Raw genomic sequence first — 22,850 nt, 5'->3', positions numbered from 1 at the left:
CCTTAATATTAAACCTATAAATATATGCACAGAGATCTATTTCCCCATCTTCATATATAAATATGTTTGCATATTACGTGTCTTTATCTAGACCTCTATAAATGCCTTTTGCCTCCCAGCTCTTTCCTCTATTTCCCTTAACTTCCCTCCTGTCCCACTATCATGCTCAGTCCCCACCAGGGTTTCAGCAATTCCTCTTGGTTATATTACCCTTGATCATGCCCTACCAGGCCTTCCACACCCTCCTCACCACCTATTTGGATCACTTGTTCTTTCCTTGTCCCTGCATTTGTTAACACCACTACCTTTCTCCCCCATTTCTGTCATTTTTAATAGCCTTTTGTTTTCTTCATGTATGACATCCTTTATTTCATTCCACACGTTGTCTGAATTTCGGTCATTAGTGTTTAGTATCTCAAATCTATTCTTGAGAAGTTCTGTAAATTTATTTCTCTGGAACTTGTTTTCATTCTCTTCGCCTATATCTTGCATATGAACAATTGATGGTCAGTTCTACAGTCTCTCCTGGCCTTTTTTTGGACGGAAGATATTGAGCTTCTCAATCGTTTCTTTCTACAGATGTAATTTACTTGATGTCTACATGTATTCCATCTCATTCTGTGTGTACAGTGGCTATATATGTTGTTGAAAAGACATAGTTGCAATTAATTGGTTGTTGGTCTTGTAAAATTCTGTCATGCCATCTTTGGTATAGTTTCTGTTACCAAAGCCATATTGTCTGGCTACCGGACCTACTCTGTTTCCAACATTCATATCCGAATCACTAATAATTATCCATGCATCTTAACTGCTTGTTTGAGCAATTTCACCTTGCCGAAGGTGGTGACGGTCTTCAATTTCTCCATCTTTGGCATGATGGTTGGTACATGAATTTGAATAATAATCAGATTAACTGCCCTTAATATGTATGGCTATTATCAGTGACCACATTAGACTTCAAGACGGATCTTGAAATGCTCTTTTGGAAGGTGAACATGATGCCATTCTTCTTTCATTTGTCATTCCCAGCAGTCACCCATATGATCGTCTGGTTTAACATGGCCAATACCAGTCCATTTCAGCTCACTAATGCCTCCGATATTGATACTTGTTAGTTCCATTTCATATTTTATGACGGTTTCCTACATTCATATTTCATATATTCCACATTCTAGTTATTAATGGCTATTTATAACTTGTTTTTCTCATTTTGAATCATACCATATCAGCAATTCATGATCCTGAAAGCTTTCCTCCATCCATATCAGTTAGGTCAGCTTTGCTTTGAGGAGCCAGCTCTTGCTTAGTCGTTTTTAGTTCCTTCCAACTTGACAGGTTCATCTTCTAGCATGATATCGGACAAAATTCTGCTGCTGTTCATAAGGTTTTCACGGACCAATTTTCCTTTCAAAGTAAATCACTAGGTTCTTCTTCCTTGTCTCCTTAGTCTGAAAGCTCTGCTGAAACTTGTCCACCATAAGTGACCTTACTAGTATTAAAAAAAAAAACAAGCGGAAAGCGAGAGTTTTGAGAATGATGAGGGCAACGAATATATAAGTGTGCTTGACACAATTGATGTATGTGTGGATTGTGATAAGAGTTGTATGAGCCCCAATAAAATGTTTTAATTAAAAATAATAAGTAATTAAAATTATGCATACCAATTTAAAAATCCAGCAGAATAACTTTCAGCCTCACACTAACTCATAAGATCTCACACTAGGGCAAGCTGATAGACAAGCAGTGGGCTTTAGTTTACTGCATAACTAGTTAAATGCTAATGTGTTGTGTAAAGGAATAGAGAAAATGTTCCCTGATCACTATTCTCTCCCCTCTAGGTACCACTGAGAGAAAACATGAACTTAAAAAGATACCTCCTGAAAGGCCAGAAACGCTTCCTAACAGAACAGAAGAAAAAGGTATGAAATCAATGCTTCATGGGCACTTCCAGAGGCAAAGCTTCCTATCACAGGGATAAGCTGAGGACCCAGAGACCTTACTTTTTCTTTAGCATTTGGTGATCATGCCTTCACTTTTATTACTTTTCAATATCCCATTTCTAAGGAAATAGGAGAAGGTTATATAACAATTTGTTGGGCCAAAGTGCCTCATCAAGTGAAAAACAACTGGGCCAGCAACGTGGTCCCTTGGGTTCTTCAGTGGTTGCCTCTGTTGTCACTGCTCTGCCTGCGCCGGCAGCATCCGGAAGTGGTGATGATGACAAGAAGTTCCTTGAGAACCAAGATGTGCTGTCTCCATTGTGTAGCCAGCCTAGCCTTGCTCCCAGGGCCTCATACCCCAGGGTGCTCATGAAGTGTTGAAGGCTGGGCATGGTTTGTGCTAGTCCTCCATTCCTACTGGGCCCTTAATACTCTCTGTGTTAAAGACTCATGTCCTGGGTCAAAGACGTTGGGACAGAGGACACTTTACACAACTGAAAAAAGTAGTTCCATGCCTGGACTCTCCTTAAAACCAAATTAAAAAAACAAAAGTTTCTGGCAAGCTGATTCTGGCTCCAGATAACTCTGTGTAGATGACCAAGCCTTTCTTTCACGGTACCTGAGGAGGGAGGGCAGAGATTTAAACTGCCAACTTTGCCATTAATAGCTTAACCCTTAGCCATTTGAACGCCCCCCCAGGGACTCCTGAAGGTAGCAAGAAATGTCATGGGCAGGGGCGCAGTTTATCATGCCTCATTGGTCGAGCCGTTAGTTTGCTGTGGGTCAGACTCCTACTATAATGAGTGTCTCTCCCAAAGAAAGCTGCGAGCTGTGGAAGGGCTTTTTTTCCCCCTTAGGTGTCTGAGATTTGATTGATCACATATTTTATGGGAAAAGTACTATGTTATTGTTATGAACAGGAGGCATAGCAAAATCCCATTTTAAAAAGCAGGTAGATTTCAGTCACAAGAGCAAATTAATGAATATAATAATTTGGCGGTGTTCCTTGGTGGCCTCATAAAATTTTATTGTGAAATTTAATATTGCATATCAACCTGCCAGAAGTTTCACCAACATTGCAATCTCCGACATTACACTTCTTTTTTTTCCCCCCCAAAAGCAAGCAGTTTATTCGTGGGCTGTAGAAACCTCCCGGTGAAGCCCAGGTGTCTATAGCAGGCACAATGGGAAGTGGTAGCCCAATGCGGTGCCCTGTCCTCCTGGAGGACACATGGCTCATTTCTGTCTTGTAGCCAGGCTCTGTGGTGATGACCTTCTCCCCTCCGATTCAGGCTCATTAGCATACAACACTGGCCCCTAGATTCCTTGCTCTGTGCCTCAGGGGAAATGCAGGCCCCCTGGACAGGGCAACCGGAAATGGATTTACCCAGAGACTCCTTATCACTTAGCCCACCCAAGCCCCAACTCCCTCTGTTCTGCAGGCCCCTGGTGCTCTGGTCTCCAACCTGCTGCCCAGGACAAGAAATCACCTTCTTTCTTCCCTCAGGGACCAGTACACACTTTCCCAGAATTCTGAGTCAGAGCACATTTCCCCATAGAAATGCTGTGGGCATGAGCAGAATCATGCCCATCATATACCTAATAAGCATACTAAAACTTTTGACACTTGTCCTGGAGACCCAAGCATCATTTATGTTAGGGTTTGCAGGAAAATGTGTTCTGCATCACAGCTCACAAACATACCTAAGTTTCCTTCCTGTACTCCCGTTGGTATCACTGACGTTCTGTCGATAGACTGTGCACAAGGCAAGGCCAATTGAAGACAGAAAACATGACGCCTTCACTGAACACTGCACAGTTTTGCCACCAGATCTGGCTTCTGTTTTATTCAAATGTCTCTGGCTCCAAGGAGCCCCGGAGGGAAAACACCTGTGTAGCCAAGTTTACCTTTACCTTCAAAGCACAGGAAGAACCCAGAACTGACTACTGGTCCCTGAGTTGGCTCCCAGCCCTTCCCATACTCTGCACTCTTTGCACCCAGCAGATCTCAGGGGCCTTCAGCCAAGCCAGCACCTCGTATGACAGGTTGGGCACTGTAGAGGGCTTCCAGGAGATTGCCAGACATGTGCTCTGTTCTTGGGAGCTGACAGCCCAACAGGCTGTGTCAAGGAGGGAGTGTGGTCTAAGTAGAGCCCACTGAGGCAGAGCTGCCTTGAGGGACTTGGGTCCTGCACAGTCAGTCCATCTGCCTGTCTTTGGAAGCAGACTTAGCTGTTGAGAAGGTGTAGTCGCATTTCCACTTAGCTTTGAAGGATGAATAGGAGTCTGCTGAGCATGGACAGTGACTGGAAGAATATTTCAGGCAGAGAGACCAATGTGGGGGTAGGGGGCCTCACAGTGAGCTGCCGCTCCAGGGTTTTTTCCTAACATGACAAAGGATAAATGAAGCTCCTCTTCTTCCTCCTCCAACTTCCCAAATGTCACTTGAGAGTTTTTGAAAGCAGGAAACAAGCAATTTGTACCTGAGTCCTGTCACTTACACTGGATCTATCTGTTTTCTTTGTGATTTTCTAAACAATGATTTAAAGAAAGACCAGAGAGAGAGCCAAAACTGGACTTACAGAAGCCCTCTGTTCCTGCCATACCACCCAAAAAACCTCGGCCACCCAAGACCAATTCTCTCAGCAGACCTGGGGCGCTGCCCCCAAGAAGACCAGAACGACCAGTGGGGCCTCTGACCCACACCAGGTACTGCTCCCAGCTTCCTCCTTGCGGGGGCTGGGGTGGGGGGGGGGGGCCTGGCCATGGGACACAGGAAGCCTCCGTGGCCCCAGTGAGCCTGCCTTGGGAAGGGCAGAGAGACAGAAGGTCACATAAAGCTTTCCTTTATACCAGTGGTTCTCAACCTTCCTAATGCCGCGACCCTGTAATACAGTTCCTCATGTGGTGGTGACCCCCCAACCATAAAATTATTTCGTTGCTACTTCATGACTGTCACTTTGCTACTGTTGTGAATCGAGCGACCCCTGTGAAAGGGTCATTCGACCCCCAAAGGGGTCTTGACCCACGGGTTGAGAACCACTGCTTTACACCCTCTAGCCAAGGTAGTCACTTCTGGCCTTGCCCCTGCAGTGAGCAGAAGTGAGCACAAGGCGAGGGGGCAAACGGGGGAGCGGGGGGAGGGGGGCTTACTGGACTTGCCAATGAGGATCTGCCCCCACCCAGTGACTTAGGCTCCATTAGTGCCTAGCCAGCTGTCCTTCAGACTTGCAATACAATGGGCCACCACCCTCTCCCACCTGGGTACTTGGCTGACTTCTGGTGTGCCCCTTGTCCTGTAGTGTCTCCTCTCACACCCCCTCAGCCTGCTCTGCTTCTCACCACTGGGACCCTCTGATGCAAAGCAGCACCTGGCACTGGGTCTCCACAACACCCTCCAGGGCAGGGGCCAGGCTTTCTTCAGGCATATGTTGCTCTGCTTGGCAGAACAAATGTTTGTTAACTGGCAGGTTGGCTGCTTGGATGTGGAATTAGTGTCGGACATTGTTCATTTCCAAATTAAGATGTTTAACTCACAGAATGCCTGCTGCTGGCTCATTTCGAGAATGTTTTGCCATGACAGCCATCGCCAGAGAGCCAGAGGTACTGGCAGTGGGCAGTTGCTTCCTGCACTTGCTGCTGCCGTTTCCTTAGGAGTTGAGTTTGCGGCCTTCAGAGTGGGTGTGTATCGGGGTCAGACTAGCTTATGTTTCACCCCACCTCATCCTAGGTGAGGGTGCCTTGACCAGTCATCTTCGCTCGTTGTCTCCCTCTGCCTACTGAGGGTGAGAGCGGAAGGCACCTAGGAGGAAGGAAGGTGATCCTTCCCCAGGACTCCACCCCCAAGCCTGGAAACTAATGTTATTTTCATGGTCACTTGTGATTCTGGTCTACCAAACTGGACATCCTCCAGTAAGTCAAGAATCGCTCGCTTGCTTTCAGAAACAACAACAAAACATCCGTGTGTCCCCGTATCAAGGCGGGTGGTGATGTGAGTGGTTGGGAGCTATCAGAATTTCAGCTGACCATGGTGTGCACAGGCCCGTGTGCCACACTATTCCCCCAGCTGGGCTTAGAAGCCCGATCTTCCACCTCTCCTGTATTGTCTTTGAGCTCTCTGCCAGGAGCCAGTCCCATGTTTGTAAGCCAATCAGTCACTGAAGGAGGTGCGTGAGGGGTTTATATGAAGGCCAGTGGGAAATAGAACTATCCTCAGCACTGTGGATGTCAGCTGAACAGCTAGTGACAGGGAAGAGCCCCCACCCAACTCCCCAGGGCACTGGCTTACAGGGGGTAGCGGAAGTGGTGGAACGGCAGTCCTGGGATTACTTCCTGACAATGAGGCAGGGTGCCGTTCCAAGAGCTGCAGCCCACGCTGGTCAACTGCTCAGCCAGTTCAATGTGGGAAGGGCTTGCTCCAACTCAGCTCTTCCCAAGCTTGAGCCTACGTCCGAATCACTTGGAAAACTAGAGTTTCTGGCTCAGTAGGCCTAAGAATGTTCTTCTGTTAACAGACGCTCAGGTAATACTGATGCTACTGGTCCATAGAGAACCACTGCCTTCTTCTGGTACATTTATGGCTCCCTCCCAGCTTGGAAGCCCGGCTAGTGGGCCCCCCTCCCAGAGTCATTTCTGGCCCACCCCACCTCCAAAGTATTGCATGCTCCTCCCAATGCCTGCCCCTGTCTAGCCTGGGCCCGCGTCCCCTGCTGAGGCACTGAGATGCTTCCGCCCCCGGAACTCCTGTACCAGATTGAAAGCAGCTCCAGAGTGTGTCTTGTCACCCCATGCCTCCTGGTGCGAAGCATATGGGACTTGCTCATTTGACAGACTCCTGGTGAGTGGGGAGCTAGGATCTGCTGCTTGGTCAGTGCTGCCTGCCTTCTCTCCACAAGCCAAGAGCCTTCCATTCTAGGCAACCTAAGTCAACACAAGAGATTCTAAAATGCAAGAAATGAGGGTTGCTTGTTTCTTAACATTTAATGTGCTGTATGGTTTTTGCTACGCGGCTATGTTGGACCACCCATCTTGGTTTAGGAACTTGGTGTATTCTGCCAAAGGAGCTGAGGCCAAAATCGTTGAGTAATTGAAATAATTTGGTGTCGGTGTTTTTCCAGAGAAAGGGGATTGATTGTATGTGGTGCCAACCCAAATCATCACAAGGATTGTCCTGATGGTTAGATGGAAGGACAAATGGACGAACAGACAGATGGGGCCCAAATGGCCACCCCGTCATTGTCTGCCATTCTTTTGGGAACTCGGCATTGCAGCGCCAGCTGCATTGTCTGGGCTGGAGGTTGCTCTCCCCAGCCAGAAAGCTCACTGCCAACTGTGGCTTCCAGAAGAGCTCCATTTCTTTCAGTTTACACAGGAACCAGCATCTTTTAGTAAAAAGGAAGGCCTAATTTTGGGGAGTACGTACAGTCCTTTTTAGATGGATTCACAGAGCTAAAAGGGTTTTGTGGGACTTCTGTGTGTGAGGTGCTGCTCTGGATGTTAGCCATGCGCTCTGCTGTTCTTGTCTGGTTTTCAGGAATTCTCTCCAGGAGAAAAGAAAGCTGCTGGCTCCACCGTGCAGCGCCAGGCTGGACAGAATTAACAGCTTTCACTTTGGCTGGTGGCTGAAGTGACATTCAGTGAGGAGGTTGGAGTGGGGGGGGGGGGGGTTGGTTACTATGGCTCAAGCATCCCAGAGGGTACATGGCGGGGAAAAATGTGACAGGATGTGCCACTAGTGTCCTAGACCCATGTCACCTAGTGCTGTAATGCTGAACACACCAAGGAGAAAGCTGGCACAGTGGATCTCATCTGGGGACCCCGTGGAGCTGCAAAGGTTTTTATTTTTAATGACAGTAGGATCCCAGATACCCAAGAAACCTTGAGAAATAGATGCCTGACGAGACCTCTTAGCTTGAAGGTAAATATTAAGCAAACACTTATATGGCAAACTTCACATCAGTGCTTAAGCATCGATGATTCTTGTCATCTGAATTTCTTTTCAAAGATTCCTACTGATAGCTGGTGTCATTTCTGAGTGTTTCTTTTCTTTTCTACCAGTTAGAACAAGACAACTTTCAAGACAGGGAATTAGGAATGATATGATCCTACTTCCTTAAAAAGTCAGTTTCAGAAACCTGCTGGAGCAGTTCTAACCTGTCCTACAGAGTCCCTGTGAGTCAGAATGGAATCGATGGCAGTAAGTTTCGTAAACTGGAGACAGATGAAACCCCAGGGAACTGTCCTAAGCTGCTCTGTCAGTCCCTATGAATCAGAATCAACTTTAATGGCAGTGAGCTTGGTTTTCTGTCCTGGGTTATACTACAAATGAATGACTGTAGAAATCTGAATTCTTATTTTCTCACAGCTGAGCAGGTTAGAAGTCTGAATTCTGAGTACCAGGTCTAGGCTAGGGGAAAGAGGATGGTCCTTGTCTCTTCTGATCCTCTACTCCTGAACAGGCTTCATGCAGCTGGGCATCTCTCCTCCCCCATGTCTGCTTGTTGGCTTGCTTGTTTAATGTCTTTTATATCTCAAAAGAGATTAACTCAAGACATACCCTACATGAATTCTGACTCATTAGCATAACAAATATAACTCATTCCCAAATTGGATTATAATCACAGGCATAGAGGCTATGATTTACAGCACACTGCTGGTGGTGAACTATTGGTCTTGAGGTCAGCAGCCTAAGGCATAATAACCACTACACCACCAGTGCTCCTAACACCAAGCTGCTGTGTGAAAATGGAAGATAATCTCATCAGATCACAAATGACTCAGAACCATGGCCCAGCCAAGTTGACATAGAACCATAAGCATCCTGCCGTGAACTGCATTCTTCTTAGCTGCCAGGCATACATTGTTAATGTACACAATCGTTTGATAGTAAGGCTTGACTATTATTGCACATGCAAAAGGCTGGATAACAAGAAAGTGGAGAAGTGAAGAACAGGTATATTGCTAGGATACACATGGAAAAAGTGTAGAAAGAGAGTGCAGGGCCTATAGAGCAGGGTGCTCACACTTGAGCTGCCCCCAAAGGCCCTGGAGGGCTGGGCAATGAGCAAAGCATGTGTCGACTTGTCTTTTGAGAAACTTGGCTCTGGAAAAAAGATGGAGAATGGCTGCTAGATGTGGAGTCAGTGATTGTGTGTGTGTGTGTGTGTGTGTGTGTGTGTGTGTGTGTGTGTGTGAGAGAGAGAGAGAGAGAGAGAGAGAGGGAGGGAGGGGTGTCAGGGGAGGGTGTGTCGGAGTCATGAATTTGTTGGAGATATTTATCATCAAGTACCGCATTTGGCCAGGTCCCTTCTTGATAGTACTTCCACTGCGGTAACCAAGACAACCACGGTTCTTGTGCCCCCATTCCTTCCTTGGGCTTTGGAGGCATTCCTCTACTTCCTTACCCTGTGGCCTTCCAGGCCCCTGTTTCCAGTTATGTAAAGCAAGGCTACCTTGCTCAGGAGTGGAGAGTCGAAACACGACGCTGTACCTAAGGACCCTAGCTTGACAGGACGGGGTTTCAGAAGGTTTGTGGGAAACTGGAATTAAAAGATAATGGCACTTTTCCCCAAACTTTCAGAAGCATCCTGTAATGCATGCTGGTTTGTATCCCCTGAGAGATTGGCAGCTTCCTGGGGAAGGGGTTCTCACACAGCAGCAAGCTGGACAAGATTTGGCTCTTGCAGGGTGAGAGTGAACCCGGCCACCTTCTGGCAGCATATCTGCCAGTGTGCCAGTGTGGGAGCATGAGCAGCCACCACCAGGGAGAATCAGGGCCTGGGGAAGCCTAGGCCTGAGGAAGGGCAGGGAGAAAACACCGGGAGTGTTTAGGGAGGGCTCCATCTACTTGCTGAGCTCCTTTCATTTGTGCGTATAATCTTTTCTCTCTACCGCTTTCCACTCATGCTTAGAATGAATTGGATAAGCTGCAGCGAGAACCAATGAGACTTGACAGTCGTGGCGGGTTCATCCCCAGTCTGACTGAGCCTCCTTGAGACACAAGACCTTCTTAACTCCTCCTGCCTGTGCAGTGCTGACTGGCTCCCAGGCTGCCAGGCCGCTAATCCTTTGAGTATGCATCTTATCTCAGAGTGGCATAGTAATAAGTTCCTCCTCTGGGCACTGGCCACAAATTGGCCTCAGCTTTTCTACAGGCCCCCGGCCCAAGCTATGGTATATCAGGAAGCTCGAGAAAGGACTGCAGGCCCCATCTTCTGTGCCTTAGAGTGGTGTGAGCTAGTTGTACCCCAGCGGCACTCCAGCGGGAGGCCTGTTTCCAGATACAATTGCAGAGTCTGCACCAAGACCTGAAATTTGGAGGGGAATAGAGGGGGCAATGGCCCATCACCTTCTATTGTGTCTTCAACTATAAATAGCCAAGCTTGTGTCCGCTCCTCAAACAAGGACGTGGTACAAGGAGAGAGCTGCCAGCACTCTGCTTCAGGCCTCTCATGCCCCTCCCCTTGCATCCCCCCCCAATTTAAGTAGGAAATTCACGGTCTGGAAGTGGTGGTTGGTACATGTTAGAACCCCCCCCCCCAGGTAGGGACCCACAGATAACAATGGGCCCTTTGGGTCCCTACTTCCTGGACAGGAGGAGGCTTCTTCCACCCCGTAATGAAGGAAGCTGGGTTATTGGTGCTGCGGTTCTGGCCTTTCCTGACAGGATTCTGCTTCCACGGGCAGCTGTTGCCTAGTGCAGAATGCTTGTGAAGGACAAGCTGTGCTTGGTTTATTTGAGAAAAACGAAATATCTTGAAACAGAAGACTGATGTGTGTGGGGACTCATTTTGAGTCAATGGAGAGAAAGGAAGTTTGCATCCAGGGTCAGCTCTCCCACAGATTGCAGCCTTGGCCACGTACCTCCCACCCTTGGAGAGAGACGTGGGCAGCTGGCAGACCAGGGAGGGTGTGGTCACGAGCATCCTGTAGTGCCTTTGTGAGTCAGGCAGTGAGGTGAGGGCAACTGGGGTGAACAACAAAACTTCATGGTTTACAGTAGAAGGTACAGTAGTAGGTTGGTAGCATAAAGGTGCACAGTTAGGGAAAGCAGGAAGACCTTGTGGTTCATTCATGTGGTTCCTCTGTGCTGTTGGCATTTAAAACCTGCCATGGTACCATTATACCCCGAAGTAGACAGTCCCCAAGGTGAGAATGAGAAGGGTCCCTGTGTGACTTGGCTTCCTGTTCACCACAGCGCCTTTTCCAGGCCGCATGTCTTGGTGTAATTGTCCTAACTTGGTCTAAATTGAGCCTTGTCGCTGAGTTCATGTTGTCATCCAGCCCACCTTCCTCGGTCCTTGCTGCACACGTGCTACTCTGATGTCTTGGGTCCCAGTGGGAAGAGCACGCCCTTCTGGGCAGGTGGAGCTGTGACTGGTGTTTCTGTGTAGTTTATTTTTTTAACTCTGGAAGGGAAGATGATGTACCCCCTGGCAGTGAGTCCTGGTGACACCAGCTGCCTGTCCCCCTCTGTAACTCACTGCCCCGATGGACATATCCCAGCCTGGGAGACCAGGAGACTAGGCAGAACAGTATGGAGAAGTGGTTAAGAGCTCGGGCTTTGGGAGCTGACTTTATAGGTTCTAACCCAGACCTTGCCACTCAACCGCTTGCTGTTATGTCCTCCCGTCAGCGAGTTACTTGGTCTCACTGGATCTGAATGTCCTGCCTTATCTAATGAGAATGGGAGTGTTGTTGGTGCAGTTCTCCAGGCAGCGATTCTGAGAGTTTAATGTGTACAATATGGTTTAGGACTCAATACTCAGGCAGGGGAAGAGAAGGCAGTGGGATTGTGCAGAGGGAGAAGTCAAGTTACAAGCCTGCTTGACAAAGCCTCTACCAACTCCACAGGGACCACTGGAACAAAAACGGCTCATTAGTCCTGTATTGGCTAGACTGACTTAAACTTTGCTCCAGCCTCCCAGGCCTCTGACTGTCAGTGAACCTGACTACTCTGGAAAGGCTGGAAAGATCCTTGGTGGTGCCATGGATTAAGCACTGGGCTGCTAACAAAACCATTGATGTTATGAACCTCCCACTGTGTAGGGAGAAGATGAACCAGTCTGCCTCTGGCAAGAGTTATACCCTCGGGAACTGTCTGGAACAGTATAGGGTTTCTCCGAGTTGGCATGGTGTAGAAGGTTTGGGTACGAGAGGGCTGTACCTGGAGTGGCAGCACACCCAGCAGTTCCATACCCTCCAGGCATAGAGGCGCCCTCCCGGGTGGTGAAGATTAAATAGCTAATGTGGGAAAGAGGCTTATCCACACGTGAAAACTGCTGCTGTTGTTTCTATGGAATTGTGGGCTCTACTTGGACCTTCTGGGCATACGTGGGTCAGTCAGTGCCCTCGTTGTGTCTCAGGTTTCACTGGCCAGTAAGGTGAGGAGACTCTTAGTGGCTAGTTACCTGTTCAAGCCATGTTTGATATGGGCCCATAACGCAAAGCGCTAAGGGAAATATAAAGGAATCACATGATTTTGATTCAAAAATATGAATGAGCAAGAGCAACCGTATTCATCTGTCTTTGGATATATAGGTGCTGCCTGCTGCCAGCTGCTTTCTCCTTTGGTTTAACAGCTGTGGAAATATACATTCACCAGACCCAAGCACTTACAGGAGGCCAGTGACTTACCAAAGGGTGGTCTTCATGGTTTTTTGCCCAAATGGTACCCTGGCACTGGGAAGATGTGGGAAAAGTTGGGCCCTCGAGGGCCTAGTCTTCATTGGGTAGCTGTCAGTCGCAACACATGCTTTGGCAATTTTCAGAAATCCAGGCCCTTTTCAATACTGAAATTCATTAGCATTGTTGTACAAGGCTATAAATACAGTGGAAGGCATTTACAAATAGACATTGTAAAATGCTTACACACCCACGGTCTGAATGCTGTCACAACACCAGCTGCAGCTCCCCTGCTTGGAAAGATCAGCACCTTTTAAACTACACCTACTGTGTTTTCAAAATAGGCTCTTTGGCCATCTATAGATCGTTCCACCCTAGTGCCCATGTCTGGCTGTTGGCAAAGGGCCTCAGGGCTCAGCTAGAGTGATGGAAGGTCCCAGACTCCTCCCTGCAGAAGAATCTAGGAGAAACTGCTCTAGGATTAGTGGTTCCTATTTCTCCGGGGTGGTCTCTTCGGGTTCAAGTTAAAAGGCCATTTACAACAGACCCCACAGGCCTATCCCGGAAGCTCTCCCCTCAAGATGGAAGCCCTTCCCCTGGCAAGGGTTCACCCCAGGTCACATTAAATGTCACATGAGGAGCAGCCACCTGGCCAACTGGAGAATACGTGGTTTTTTTCTTATCTGAAGCCACTAGGACAGTGTTTAATCATTTGTAGATAAACTAAAATAAATCCACCACTGTCATCAAGTCAGTCCTGTTGAACAGAACAGAACTACCCCATCAGGTTTCTAAGGCTGTAAATATTTATAGGAGCGAACTACCACACCTTTCTCGGGTACAGCAGGTGGTAAGATCAAACCACTGACCTTTTGGTTAGCGGCAGAGCACTTTAACCAGTGTGCCACCAGGACTCCTACTTATGAATCTGCCATCAAGTTGGTGCTGACTCTTAGTGACCCTGTGTGGGATTTCTGATCCTGTAAATCATTATAGGAGCAAACAGCCTCATTTATCTCACTTAGACCAGCATGTGAGATAGAACTGCCGACCTTGCAGTTAACTGTCCACTGCTTAACCCACAGCACCACCAGGGCTCCTTTTTTTTTAAAGATCATTTTATGGGGGGCTCTTATAACAATCCATACATCAAATGTATCAAGCATATTTGTACATATGTTGCCATGATCATTTTCTAAACATTTACTTTCTCTTTTAGCTCATGGTATCTGCTCTTTTTTCCCCTCCTTCCCCACCTTCCACCTTCATGTCCCCTTGATAAATTGTAAATTGTTTATTTTCATATCTTACACCAACCGCTGTCTCCCTTCCCCCACAGTTTCTATTGTTTGACACCCTGGGGTGTGGGGGATGGTTATGTGTCAATCATTGCGATCAGTTCCCTTCCTCCCCTCCTTTCCCCACCTTCCCCCTACCCTCATGGTATTGCTGCTCCCAATCCTGTTCCTAGATTCTGTGTATCTTGAGCAGCACTGGGGTCATGATAGCAGGGCGTGAGGAAGCCTCAAGGAACCAGGGGAATATTATGTTTTCATGGGTGCTGTACTACACCCTGGTTGACTGATCGCTTCCCTGTGACTCCTCTGTGGGGGGATGTCCCATTGTCTACAGATGGGTTTTGGATCTCTGACCCCCCATGTTCTCAACAATATGGTTTTTGTTTGCTTGTTTTGGGTCTTCTAATGCCAGTTACCCAATCCAGTCGACACTTCATGATAACATCTGCTGGTGTGCTTCTTCAATGTGGGCTTTGTTGCTTCCCAGCTAGATGGCCGCTTGTTAAACTTGAAGCCTTTAAGACTCCAGATGCTATATCATTTCATAGCCGGGCACCATCTGCTTTCTTCACCACATTTTCTTTTTTTTTTTAAATCATTTTATTGAGGGCTCATACAGCTCTTATCATAATCCATACATACATCCATTGTGTCAAGCACATTTGTGCATTTGTTGCCATCATTTTCAAAACATTTTCTTTATACTTGAGTTCCTGATATTGGCTCGTCATTTTTTCCTCCCCCCCCCCCCACCATCCCTCCCTCATGAACCCTTGATAATTTATAAAGTATTATTATTTTTCCATGTCTTATACTGACTAATGTCTCCCTTCACCAACTTTTTTGTTGTCTGTCCCCCTGGGAGGGGGTTTAATGTAGATCATTGTGATCAGTTCCCCCTTCCTTCCCCCCCCCCTTCACCTTACCCTCCTGGTATCTCAACTGTCATTGGTCCTGAGGGGTTTATCTGTCCTGGATTTCCTAGGTTCTCAGCTCTTGTCTGTACCTGCGTATGTGCTCTGGTCTAGCCAGATTTGTAAAGTAAAATTTGGATCATGATATTGGGGGTAGGGGGCATTAAAGAACTAGAGCAAAGTTATATGTTTCATCTGACTGACTGACTCATCTCCTGACTGACTCATCTCCTGACTGACTCATCTCCTCCCCACGACCCTTCTTTAAGGGGATGTCCAATTGTCTACAGATGGGCTTTGGGTCTCCACTCCGAACTCCCCCTCGTTCACATTAATAGGATTTTTTGTTCTGGGTCTTTGCTGCCTGATACCTGATCCCATTGACACCTCATGATCACACAGGCTGGTGTGCTTCTTCTATGTAGACTTTGTTGCTTCTCAGCTACATGGCTGCTTGTTTATCTTCAAGCCTTAGACCCCAGATGCAATATCTTTTGATAGCCGGCCATCATCAGCTTTCTTCGCCACACTTGCTTATGCACCCATTTGGTCTTCAGCAATCATGTCGGGAAGCTGAACATCATGAATGCCAGGTTATTTGAACAAAATGTTCTTGCATTGAGGAGGAATACTTGCGTAGAGAGGCCCAATGTCCGTCTGCTACCTTAATACTTAACATGTAAACATATGTACATAGCCCTATATCCCTATTTTTATATATAAATTTATTCACATATGTACATGCCTGTATTTAGACCTTTATAAATGACCTTTGCCTCATAGTGCTTTCCTCTATTTCCTTTTACTTTTCTCTTGTCTCATTATCATTCTGCCTTCATTCAGATTTCATGAATTCCTCTCAGTTACATTGCCCTTGAGCAATTCCTAGCAGGCATCTTATGCCCTCCTTGCCGTTGATTTTAGATCACTTGTTGTTCCCTAGTGCCTGGGTTTGTTAACACCCACTTCCTTTCCCCCGCCTCCCCCTCTCCCGCATCCCCCTCGGAACCTCGGCCCCATTGTTTTCTCCTCCGGATTGTCTATCCTGCCTATCTTATCTAGATAGACATGCAGAGGCCATAATAAGTCCAAAAACAAGACTGAGCAAAACCAACAAAATGAACAATAACAACAAACCCCAATGACAAAAAAAGAGAAAAGTCTCTGAATAGCTTCAGTATATTCATTGACCTTTAGGAGTGTTTTCTAGTCCAGTCTGAGGGGGTGCTACACCTTGGCCCCAATGTCTATTTTTGTCATTACCCTGGAACTTCATTGCTTTGTTCTTCACCACATTTTCTTCACCTATTTGTCTTCAGTGATCATGCCAGGATGGTGAGCATCACAGAATGCTAGGTTGTTAGAACAACGTGTTCTTGCATTGAGGCAGGGCTTGAGCAGAGGCCCAAAGTCCGTCTACTACCTCAGTGTATTGCCATATAGATATATGTGTATAGGCCAATACCTCTATTTTTATGAATTAATGTATTTACATATATACACACTTATGTTTATACCTCTATCCATAACTTTGCTTCCTAGTTCTTTCCTCTGTCTCCTTTTGCCTTCCTCCTGCCCCACCAGCACACTCACCATTCTTTTGCCTTTTAGTAATTCTTCTCAGCTAAATTGCTTTTGCTCCAACACCCCAGAATCTCTAATGTCCTCCTCATTGTTGATTTTAATTCCCTGGTTAATACTATGTCTATGGCATTGCTTGCTCACGCTCCCTTTCCCCACCTCTTCATCCCCCCAAGTCCCTCTTGAACTGGCCCCATTGTTTTCTCCTCAAGTTTGCTTCCCATGCCTATCTTGTATAGGTTGACAAACCCAACAATAATGGAGACAAAACAAAGAGAGACAAAAGATTGAATAAAAAGAGAAAAAAAGGGGGTAAAAGATAATAACTAGAGAAAAAAGCATACATAATTCCAGGTCTGTCCGCTGACCTTTATGACTCCCTCCCCACTGGTCCTGGGGGAATACTTGGAACTTCCCCCTCCTAGCCTAAAGTCTATTCTGGGGGCTCCTCATGGGCTTTGTTGGTTTGCTTTGCTCCCGTTGCTGATCTGTTAGGTTCCCTTCTTGGTTGGCCCCACTGTGAGGAGTGTGGAACTGACTTGTTCCCTTCTGTGTGTCCCCAGTATTGTCCTCTGTCTCGGCATGCTCCAGTGAAGGGACATCATGTCTCAAGCTCTTGTCGGCCCTACAGTCCTCTTTGTGTCTCAGCAGCTTCATGCTCCTTAGCCAATATCAGATTGAGAACCTCACTCTCTCTTTTTCCTTCTTGGTTTGCTTCCATGTGGGCATGGCAGACCGGCCCCTCTCCCCAACCCATAGGTTTACTTTATTGCACACACTTATAGTGAGGGGTTCAGTTTGGCTTTGACTGGGACCTGCCCTGTACCCAGGGCCCTTTTAATTGCAAAGAGGGCCTCCAATATCCATAAGAATTATCTCGTATTTGGTAGACACTACCATTGTATGTTAACCGTTACAAAGATGAGGTTGGGGACTTACTTTATTAGCAAATGCAGGTTAAATATAGGATAGAGTATAGAATTTACTCACAAGTTATTCATAAGGTATAAAAAACCCAGACAGTGTTTGCCTACTCTCTCTCTCTCTCTCTCTCTCTCTCTCTCTCTCTTTAAACGTGGCATACCTATATGCCTGGGACACTGTGCTAGGATGAAAAGAATGACCAATCCCCTCTCCCCCGCTGTTTTGAAGAATCATAGGAGGAGACACTAGGTGCACATCAGATTATGAAATGCTATGGTGAAGGCCGGGTTGATGCCTGGAGTAGAGAAGTGTACTGTAGGCCCGAAAGGGTGTGTTCTAGAGTACTAAAAGGTGGGTCCCATTTGTCTATTAGAGAGGAGGAACCAGAGGGCATCCCAGACCTTGACTGAGATAAAGCCCAGGGTGAGCTCTCCTGGAACTTGCTCCCACTGACAACCCTCCCCCCACCTCACCCCCCCCGCCACACACATACACACCACACAGGGCTACTTTCTCCAACCCCACCCTTGTCTCCAACATCTCTCTGATGTTGAAAGTGTAGAATGTGAAATCTTGAAGACCCCTCAGAGATGCTCCTGTCCAAGCTGGCCCACCCATGAAACGCCCACAGATCAGAGAGACCAAGAGGATCACACAGAGAGTGAACAGCTGGTTCTGGTGTTGCACCCATGACCTGGCCTTCCAAGTCCAGAATTCTGAACTGCACACACACCCTATAGGGGCCCTGTGGTGGAGGGAGGATTAAAGGAATGTTTGGAAGGCCAAAGACTTTGCCTTCTTGGGGATGCTGAGAGGGAAGCGAGCATGAGCTGACAGAGTCACAGGACTCTTCAAAGGAAACTTTCCAGGAGAGCCAACATTTGCTGCGCCTCCGGAACTATCACATTCCTTTCCCATCATTTTCTAATACGGGGGTTTGCTTGTTTGTCGTTGGTTTCACATAGGTACAGTCATGCTGAACATCCTACAATTTTGTCTTTGGGGAAAACTTGCATGTATTACACAAATGCATCCTGCATTTCTGTTTCTGAAGATGTGGCAAAGGTTCATCAATGCCATAAGTGTGTTCTGAGTCCCTCCCAGGTACCAGGCATTGAACTGGGTGGTGGACAGCACCCTCCCTGCTGCCCCAAAAGAACCACTGCAATAACTTCTCAAAAAAAAAAAAAACCCAACCCTTCAACTTTAGTGTGTCAGGGAAGTGTCCTTAACTCCCACAAAGGCTGTCAGGCAACTTTCAAAAATGGAGATGGAAGAATAAAATGGTTGAGAGTGGCCATGAAGGGAAAGGCGGGGGCTGGAGGGAAGAGCACAGGGAAGCATTTGACTGGGTGCTTCCAACTGCCAGAGCGGAACCTCGGCTCCCAGATCAGTCACCAAACACACAAGCCACCCTGTAGTCAGAGCAGTCGAGTTCAGAGAGAGAAAGCCAGCAAGTTGCTTTTCAGTTGATTCCAGCCCAAGGCCACAATAGGTGTCTGAGCAGAACTGTGCAGCAGTAGCATGTTTTCCGTGGCTGCTTTGTTGAAAGTAGATCTTCAGGCCTTTCTTCCAAGACATCTCTGGGCAGGGTTGACTCACCTGTCTTCTGGGTAGCAGCCGAATGTGAGAAAAACTGCTTCCCCATCAAGACTCCATCTCACTTCCTCCCCACTTGCCCATAGGGGTGTCACTTTAAACCACTTGGAAATGTGGAATGATGTGCATTGGAATTAGATGCTTCCTCTCGGCCTACACAGCAGAGCATGTTCCACCAAAGACCCGTGTGTCTGGTTGCCGGTGGAACTCAAGCTCTGCCCTAACATCATCCTGGCTCCCTGGCTCCCTGACTATCCAATCCTAACAGTCAGGGCCCTCAAGTGTGTCTGTCCACTGGGGGCAAGGAATGTCTTTCCATAGGTAACTATTTTCTTAATCCAACCGAATTTCTAAAACGTTTCAGTCAGGAGATTACATCCAAAGCAATAGATGGCAGGGCCTAAGGAGCTGTTCTGAGAGATATTGTCTCAGTTCTTGTGGCCCAAAGTCATCTGCGAAGTAGGTTCTATAGGGCAGGAGCTCTTGGAGTCCGGCAACGTGGAGGACATTCCTGCTGGGACCCTCCGCTGTAGGAGGTCGGGGGGGGGGGGGGAGGCCAAGAATAGAGGCTCTGCGGGCTCAGTTTGAGTGATTCCTCCTCTCCTTGTACAGTAGTGGCTGTCAGCTGCCATCAAGCGGGCCCATGACTCATGGTGACCTCTTATACAAACGAGCCAAACACTGCTTTGGCCGCCGTCCCCATGATCAGTTGCAGATTCGGCCATGGTGATCCATAGGGTTTTCCCTGGCTGTTTTTTGGGAAGTGGATCACCAGGCCTTTTTCAGGTGTCCCTCCGAAATCTGTTCAGCACCACAGCAACACACAAGCCTCCCTTGGCAGATAAACAGCGGCTGAGTGCAGGGCAATGGCCAGGAATCAAAGCGGACATCCTGCGAGATTCCTACCACTGAGCCCTCACGGCTCCCACCATCCAGCCTTTCCCTGCCCTCTGTTCCCCACCACCTCTGAGCACCCAGATGGCTTCTGATGCTCGTGCAACCAAGGAGCTCAGTTGTGCCTCCTCTGGGCCAAGCCACAACAAAGCTGCCCCGCCCGGCTTCACCTCTGCTAGCTGAGAAGGGTCGGTGAGCTGTGGCACTCGATGGCCCTTCTCCACCATCACGAGGATGTTGGTGTCATGCTGAATGCCACTCTCATGCCCTCTTCTGCAGTGCAGAGCCCAGGTGTCATTCTTGTCAACTCCTCTCACCCAGTCCACCCACACCGCCCTCACTGGCTCCCGTGTTTATAGGACTCTGCCCTTGGCTTTCCTTCAGCCTCTGTGACCATCAGGCCCCACCAAGACCTGGCGCCTGCTGTCCTAAGCTCCACCCCTGCCAATCCTCTGGTACCTGGATCAGCCCTGAGGTCCCTGGCCCCAGTCGGTCGTTGCACAGTTGGCCCCTATTTGCCATCACCCCTCTTAGTGACCTGTCCTTTTCCTCTAATGTTCAACTTGAATTCCATGTCCTCTGCCCGCGCCGCCCCTCCCACACAGCATCCTACAATCTCCCTCTCTTGGTCACGGCTGAGGCGCTGAGTGGCCTTGAAATTGTCCGTCTGTCTCTTCCATTTACACTCTGAACCCCTTCAGGGTAGGTGCCATCTGACTTGGCTCCCCTAAGCCCTGCAGCAGTTGAGCAGTTCTTGCTGGGAGAAGATAGGTATCCATTGTACAGTTCAGCCTCCGGCCTGGGGACTACAGGCAGCTTCGGGATGGACTGTCTCTGTCCCTTGGCAAGGAACAACAGCTTGGCTTCACCCTCTCCTTATGGACAAGGATCTTGATTTCTCACTGCCATTCCGGCCCTTGATGGTCTCATTCGGGACTCATCTTCCACCAAAGAGTCACAAGAAATACCCAAGAAGAATTAAAAAGAGCCTTGTGCTCATGCAAGCATGGACCAGCCATCTCTCATCATTTGGGGAGGCCTGTCCCTGTCCCAAGGGACTACTCCAAGACCAGATACAAAGGGAAGTCACTCGCGTCCTGATGGGCCCATGGGCACCTACCCAGGAGCAGCTGATTCTCCAGGCCTCTGCCCATGCCAGCCTCTGGGCTGCCAGATCTCCACTCGACACCTTGTGCCTGTCAACAGCCTGGCCCATGCCTCAGCCTCAGGCCAGCAAACCTTTTCCTCAAGGTTAAAAGTGGCCGACCTTTGAGAAGCGTCATTGGCTGAATTCCTCATTCCTTAAAAGGGAAGTTCCCAGTTGTCACCTGCCAGTTCTTATTTGGTGTTGGAGCAGTAGCAGACCCAGGCCGCTGCTCGGCTGCCCAGCAAGAGGTTTGGGGACTGAAGGTGCACCAGGGAGCCACTGGTATTAAAATAGCTGCCTTTGACAATGTGTCCTGGAGAAGGACCTCCAGTCCATTGCCCAGTTTGCACTGGGGCCCATGTGGTGGGACAGCTTATTGGCTCCCACTGGCTCCTTTGCAGACTACAGTGCCAGCCGCCCTGCACACGGCACACTCCTTAATGCGTGTGCCCCCAGGAACAGAGAGTAGCCACAACTCTCCCAATTAAATGCCTGGACTTGTTCTTTTAACACAGGGGTGACGGTCCAAAGATTGACTTGGTGGGCAGTGGGATTTCCGGTATCCTGGACAAGGACCTCTCGGACCGCAGCAATGATATCGGTGAGTAAAGGAGTGCACGCTCGCTTCGCGTTCGCCCAGTCAGTTGTAAAACTGCAGGGGCCCGGCTTCCTGCTTCAGCAGCAGGATGAGAAATGGCCCGGCTGCTTCCATTGCCAGGGTAACAGCCTTGGAGTGGTTTTATGCACAGCAGCTTTGGAAAGAAGGACGAGGAAGGTGGTTTCCACATTCTTAGTGCCTGGGATTTGTTCCTCTCCATCTCCCCCTCCCCGGCTTCCTGAGAAATGCCTAGTGAAGTTGAAATGAAAAGACATGATGAACTCTCTGTGTAAAAGTGGGTGGTAGCACTTCAGCTCACGTTTTCCAGTGTGTTGAAGCTGTAACTGTTGGCATGGTCAGAATTCAGACTGTCCAGCGCATTGTAGATAGAGCGCTAAGTGTTTTGAATTTGAGTTTAAACGAGCTTTGGTGTGGTCATGACCGTTTCGTTCAGAAAAAGAGTGTACATTCCCAAGGTCAAGTCATCCCATTTGACAAATGGAAGGCAGCTAGAGCCTCTCGGGATAAACAAGTCTGAAGTCCTTTGGGGGTGGGTGGGAGTGGGTGAAGGAGTGAATATGAGGCCTGTGTGTGCTGGTTGAGACTGGTGTTGGACCTGCTGGTGGTCTGAGTTAAATTTCTAGCAGCACCTGCGTTAGCTGCTCAATTTAGAAACAAGTACCAGACACTTGCTAGGACCCTAGGCCCCGAGACCTCACCTGGCCTGCTGTCACTCCTCTATCCCAGTGCCAGACACTTGCTAGGACACTAGGCACTGAGGCCTCACCTCGCCTGTCGTCACTCTTCTGTCCCAGTGCTGCTGCCTTCTGAACCCCGTTCATCAGGTGGCTTCTTGGCAACTGTCAGGCTGCAGTCTCCAGTCTGATCTTGCGAAGGCTAAGGAGGAGGAGGTGCATTGGCAAACTGCAACTAATGAAAGTCGTTGTCGTGTTTCCAAAATCTGCCCCACACCTCATTCAACATTTGACAAGCCCAGGCAAGTAGCCTAAGCAAGAACTTCTGACAACTTAGGCTGCCATGAGAACAGCCAGAGCTCTGGTCCACTGTAGCTTGTGATCTGGTTAAAGGGCAGGGAAAAGCACAGCAGTTGTTGACTGTGAATAATAAGGAATCATCAGATTGCTGATGTGGTAAATATTTTGCTACATATGTTTTTACCACAATTAAAAGGACGAAGAAAAACTACCACCAGAAGGAGGCTGGTTCCACTCTGGGTCCTGTGGTTTAGCATTGGGATCCCGTTGTGAGCCAGGGTGTCCAGTGGGCAAATTGTCAGTGAATATTATATGAGTCTCACAGGAAGGGAGGGGT

General features: G+C 48.2%; 1 protein-coding gene across 3 annotated transcripts in view; it reads left to right on the top strand.

Moving 5' to 3' along the window:
- Nucleotides 1-22,850, top strand: part of SH3KBP1 (SH3 domain containing kinase binding protein 1) — a 424,275-nt gene that overhangs the window by 352,300 nt on the left and 49,125 nt on the right. For all 3 annotated transcript variants that reach the window (XM_075538783.1, XM_075538782.1, XM_075538784.1), the window contains 3 exons: nt 1,839-1,919; nt 4,490-4,649; nt 21,436-21,521. In XM_075538783.1, coding sequence (XP_075394898.1) covers nt 1,839-1,919; nt 4,490-4,649; nt 21,436-21,521 — 327 coding nt within the window. The remainder of the gene's footprint in view (nt 1-1,838; nt 1,920-4,489; nt 4,650-21,435; nt 21,522-22,850) is intronic.

Source organism: Tenrec ecaudatus, chromosome X (assembly GCF_050624435.1).
Source record: "Tenrec ecaudatus isolate mTenEca1 chromosome X, mTenEca1.hap1, whole genome shotgun sequence".
In the NCBI taxonomy this organism is placed as follows: Eukaryota; Metazoa; Chordata; class Mammalia; order Afrosoricida; family Tenrecidae; genus Tenrec; species Tenrec ecaudatus.
The sequence above is the reverse complement of the archived record's forward strand: the minus strand, read 5'-3'. Positions and strand labels throughout refer to the sequence as shown.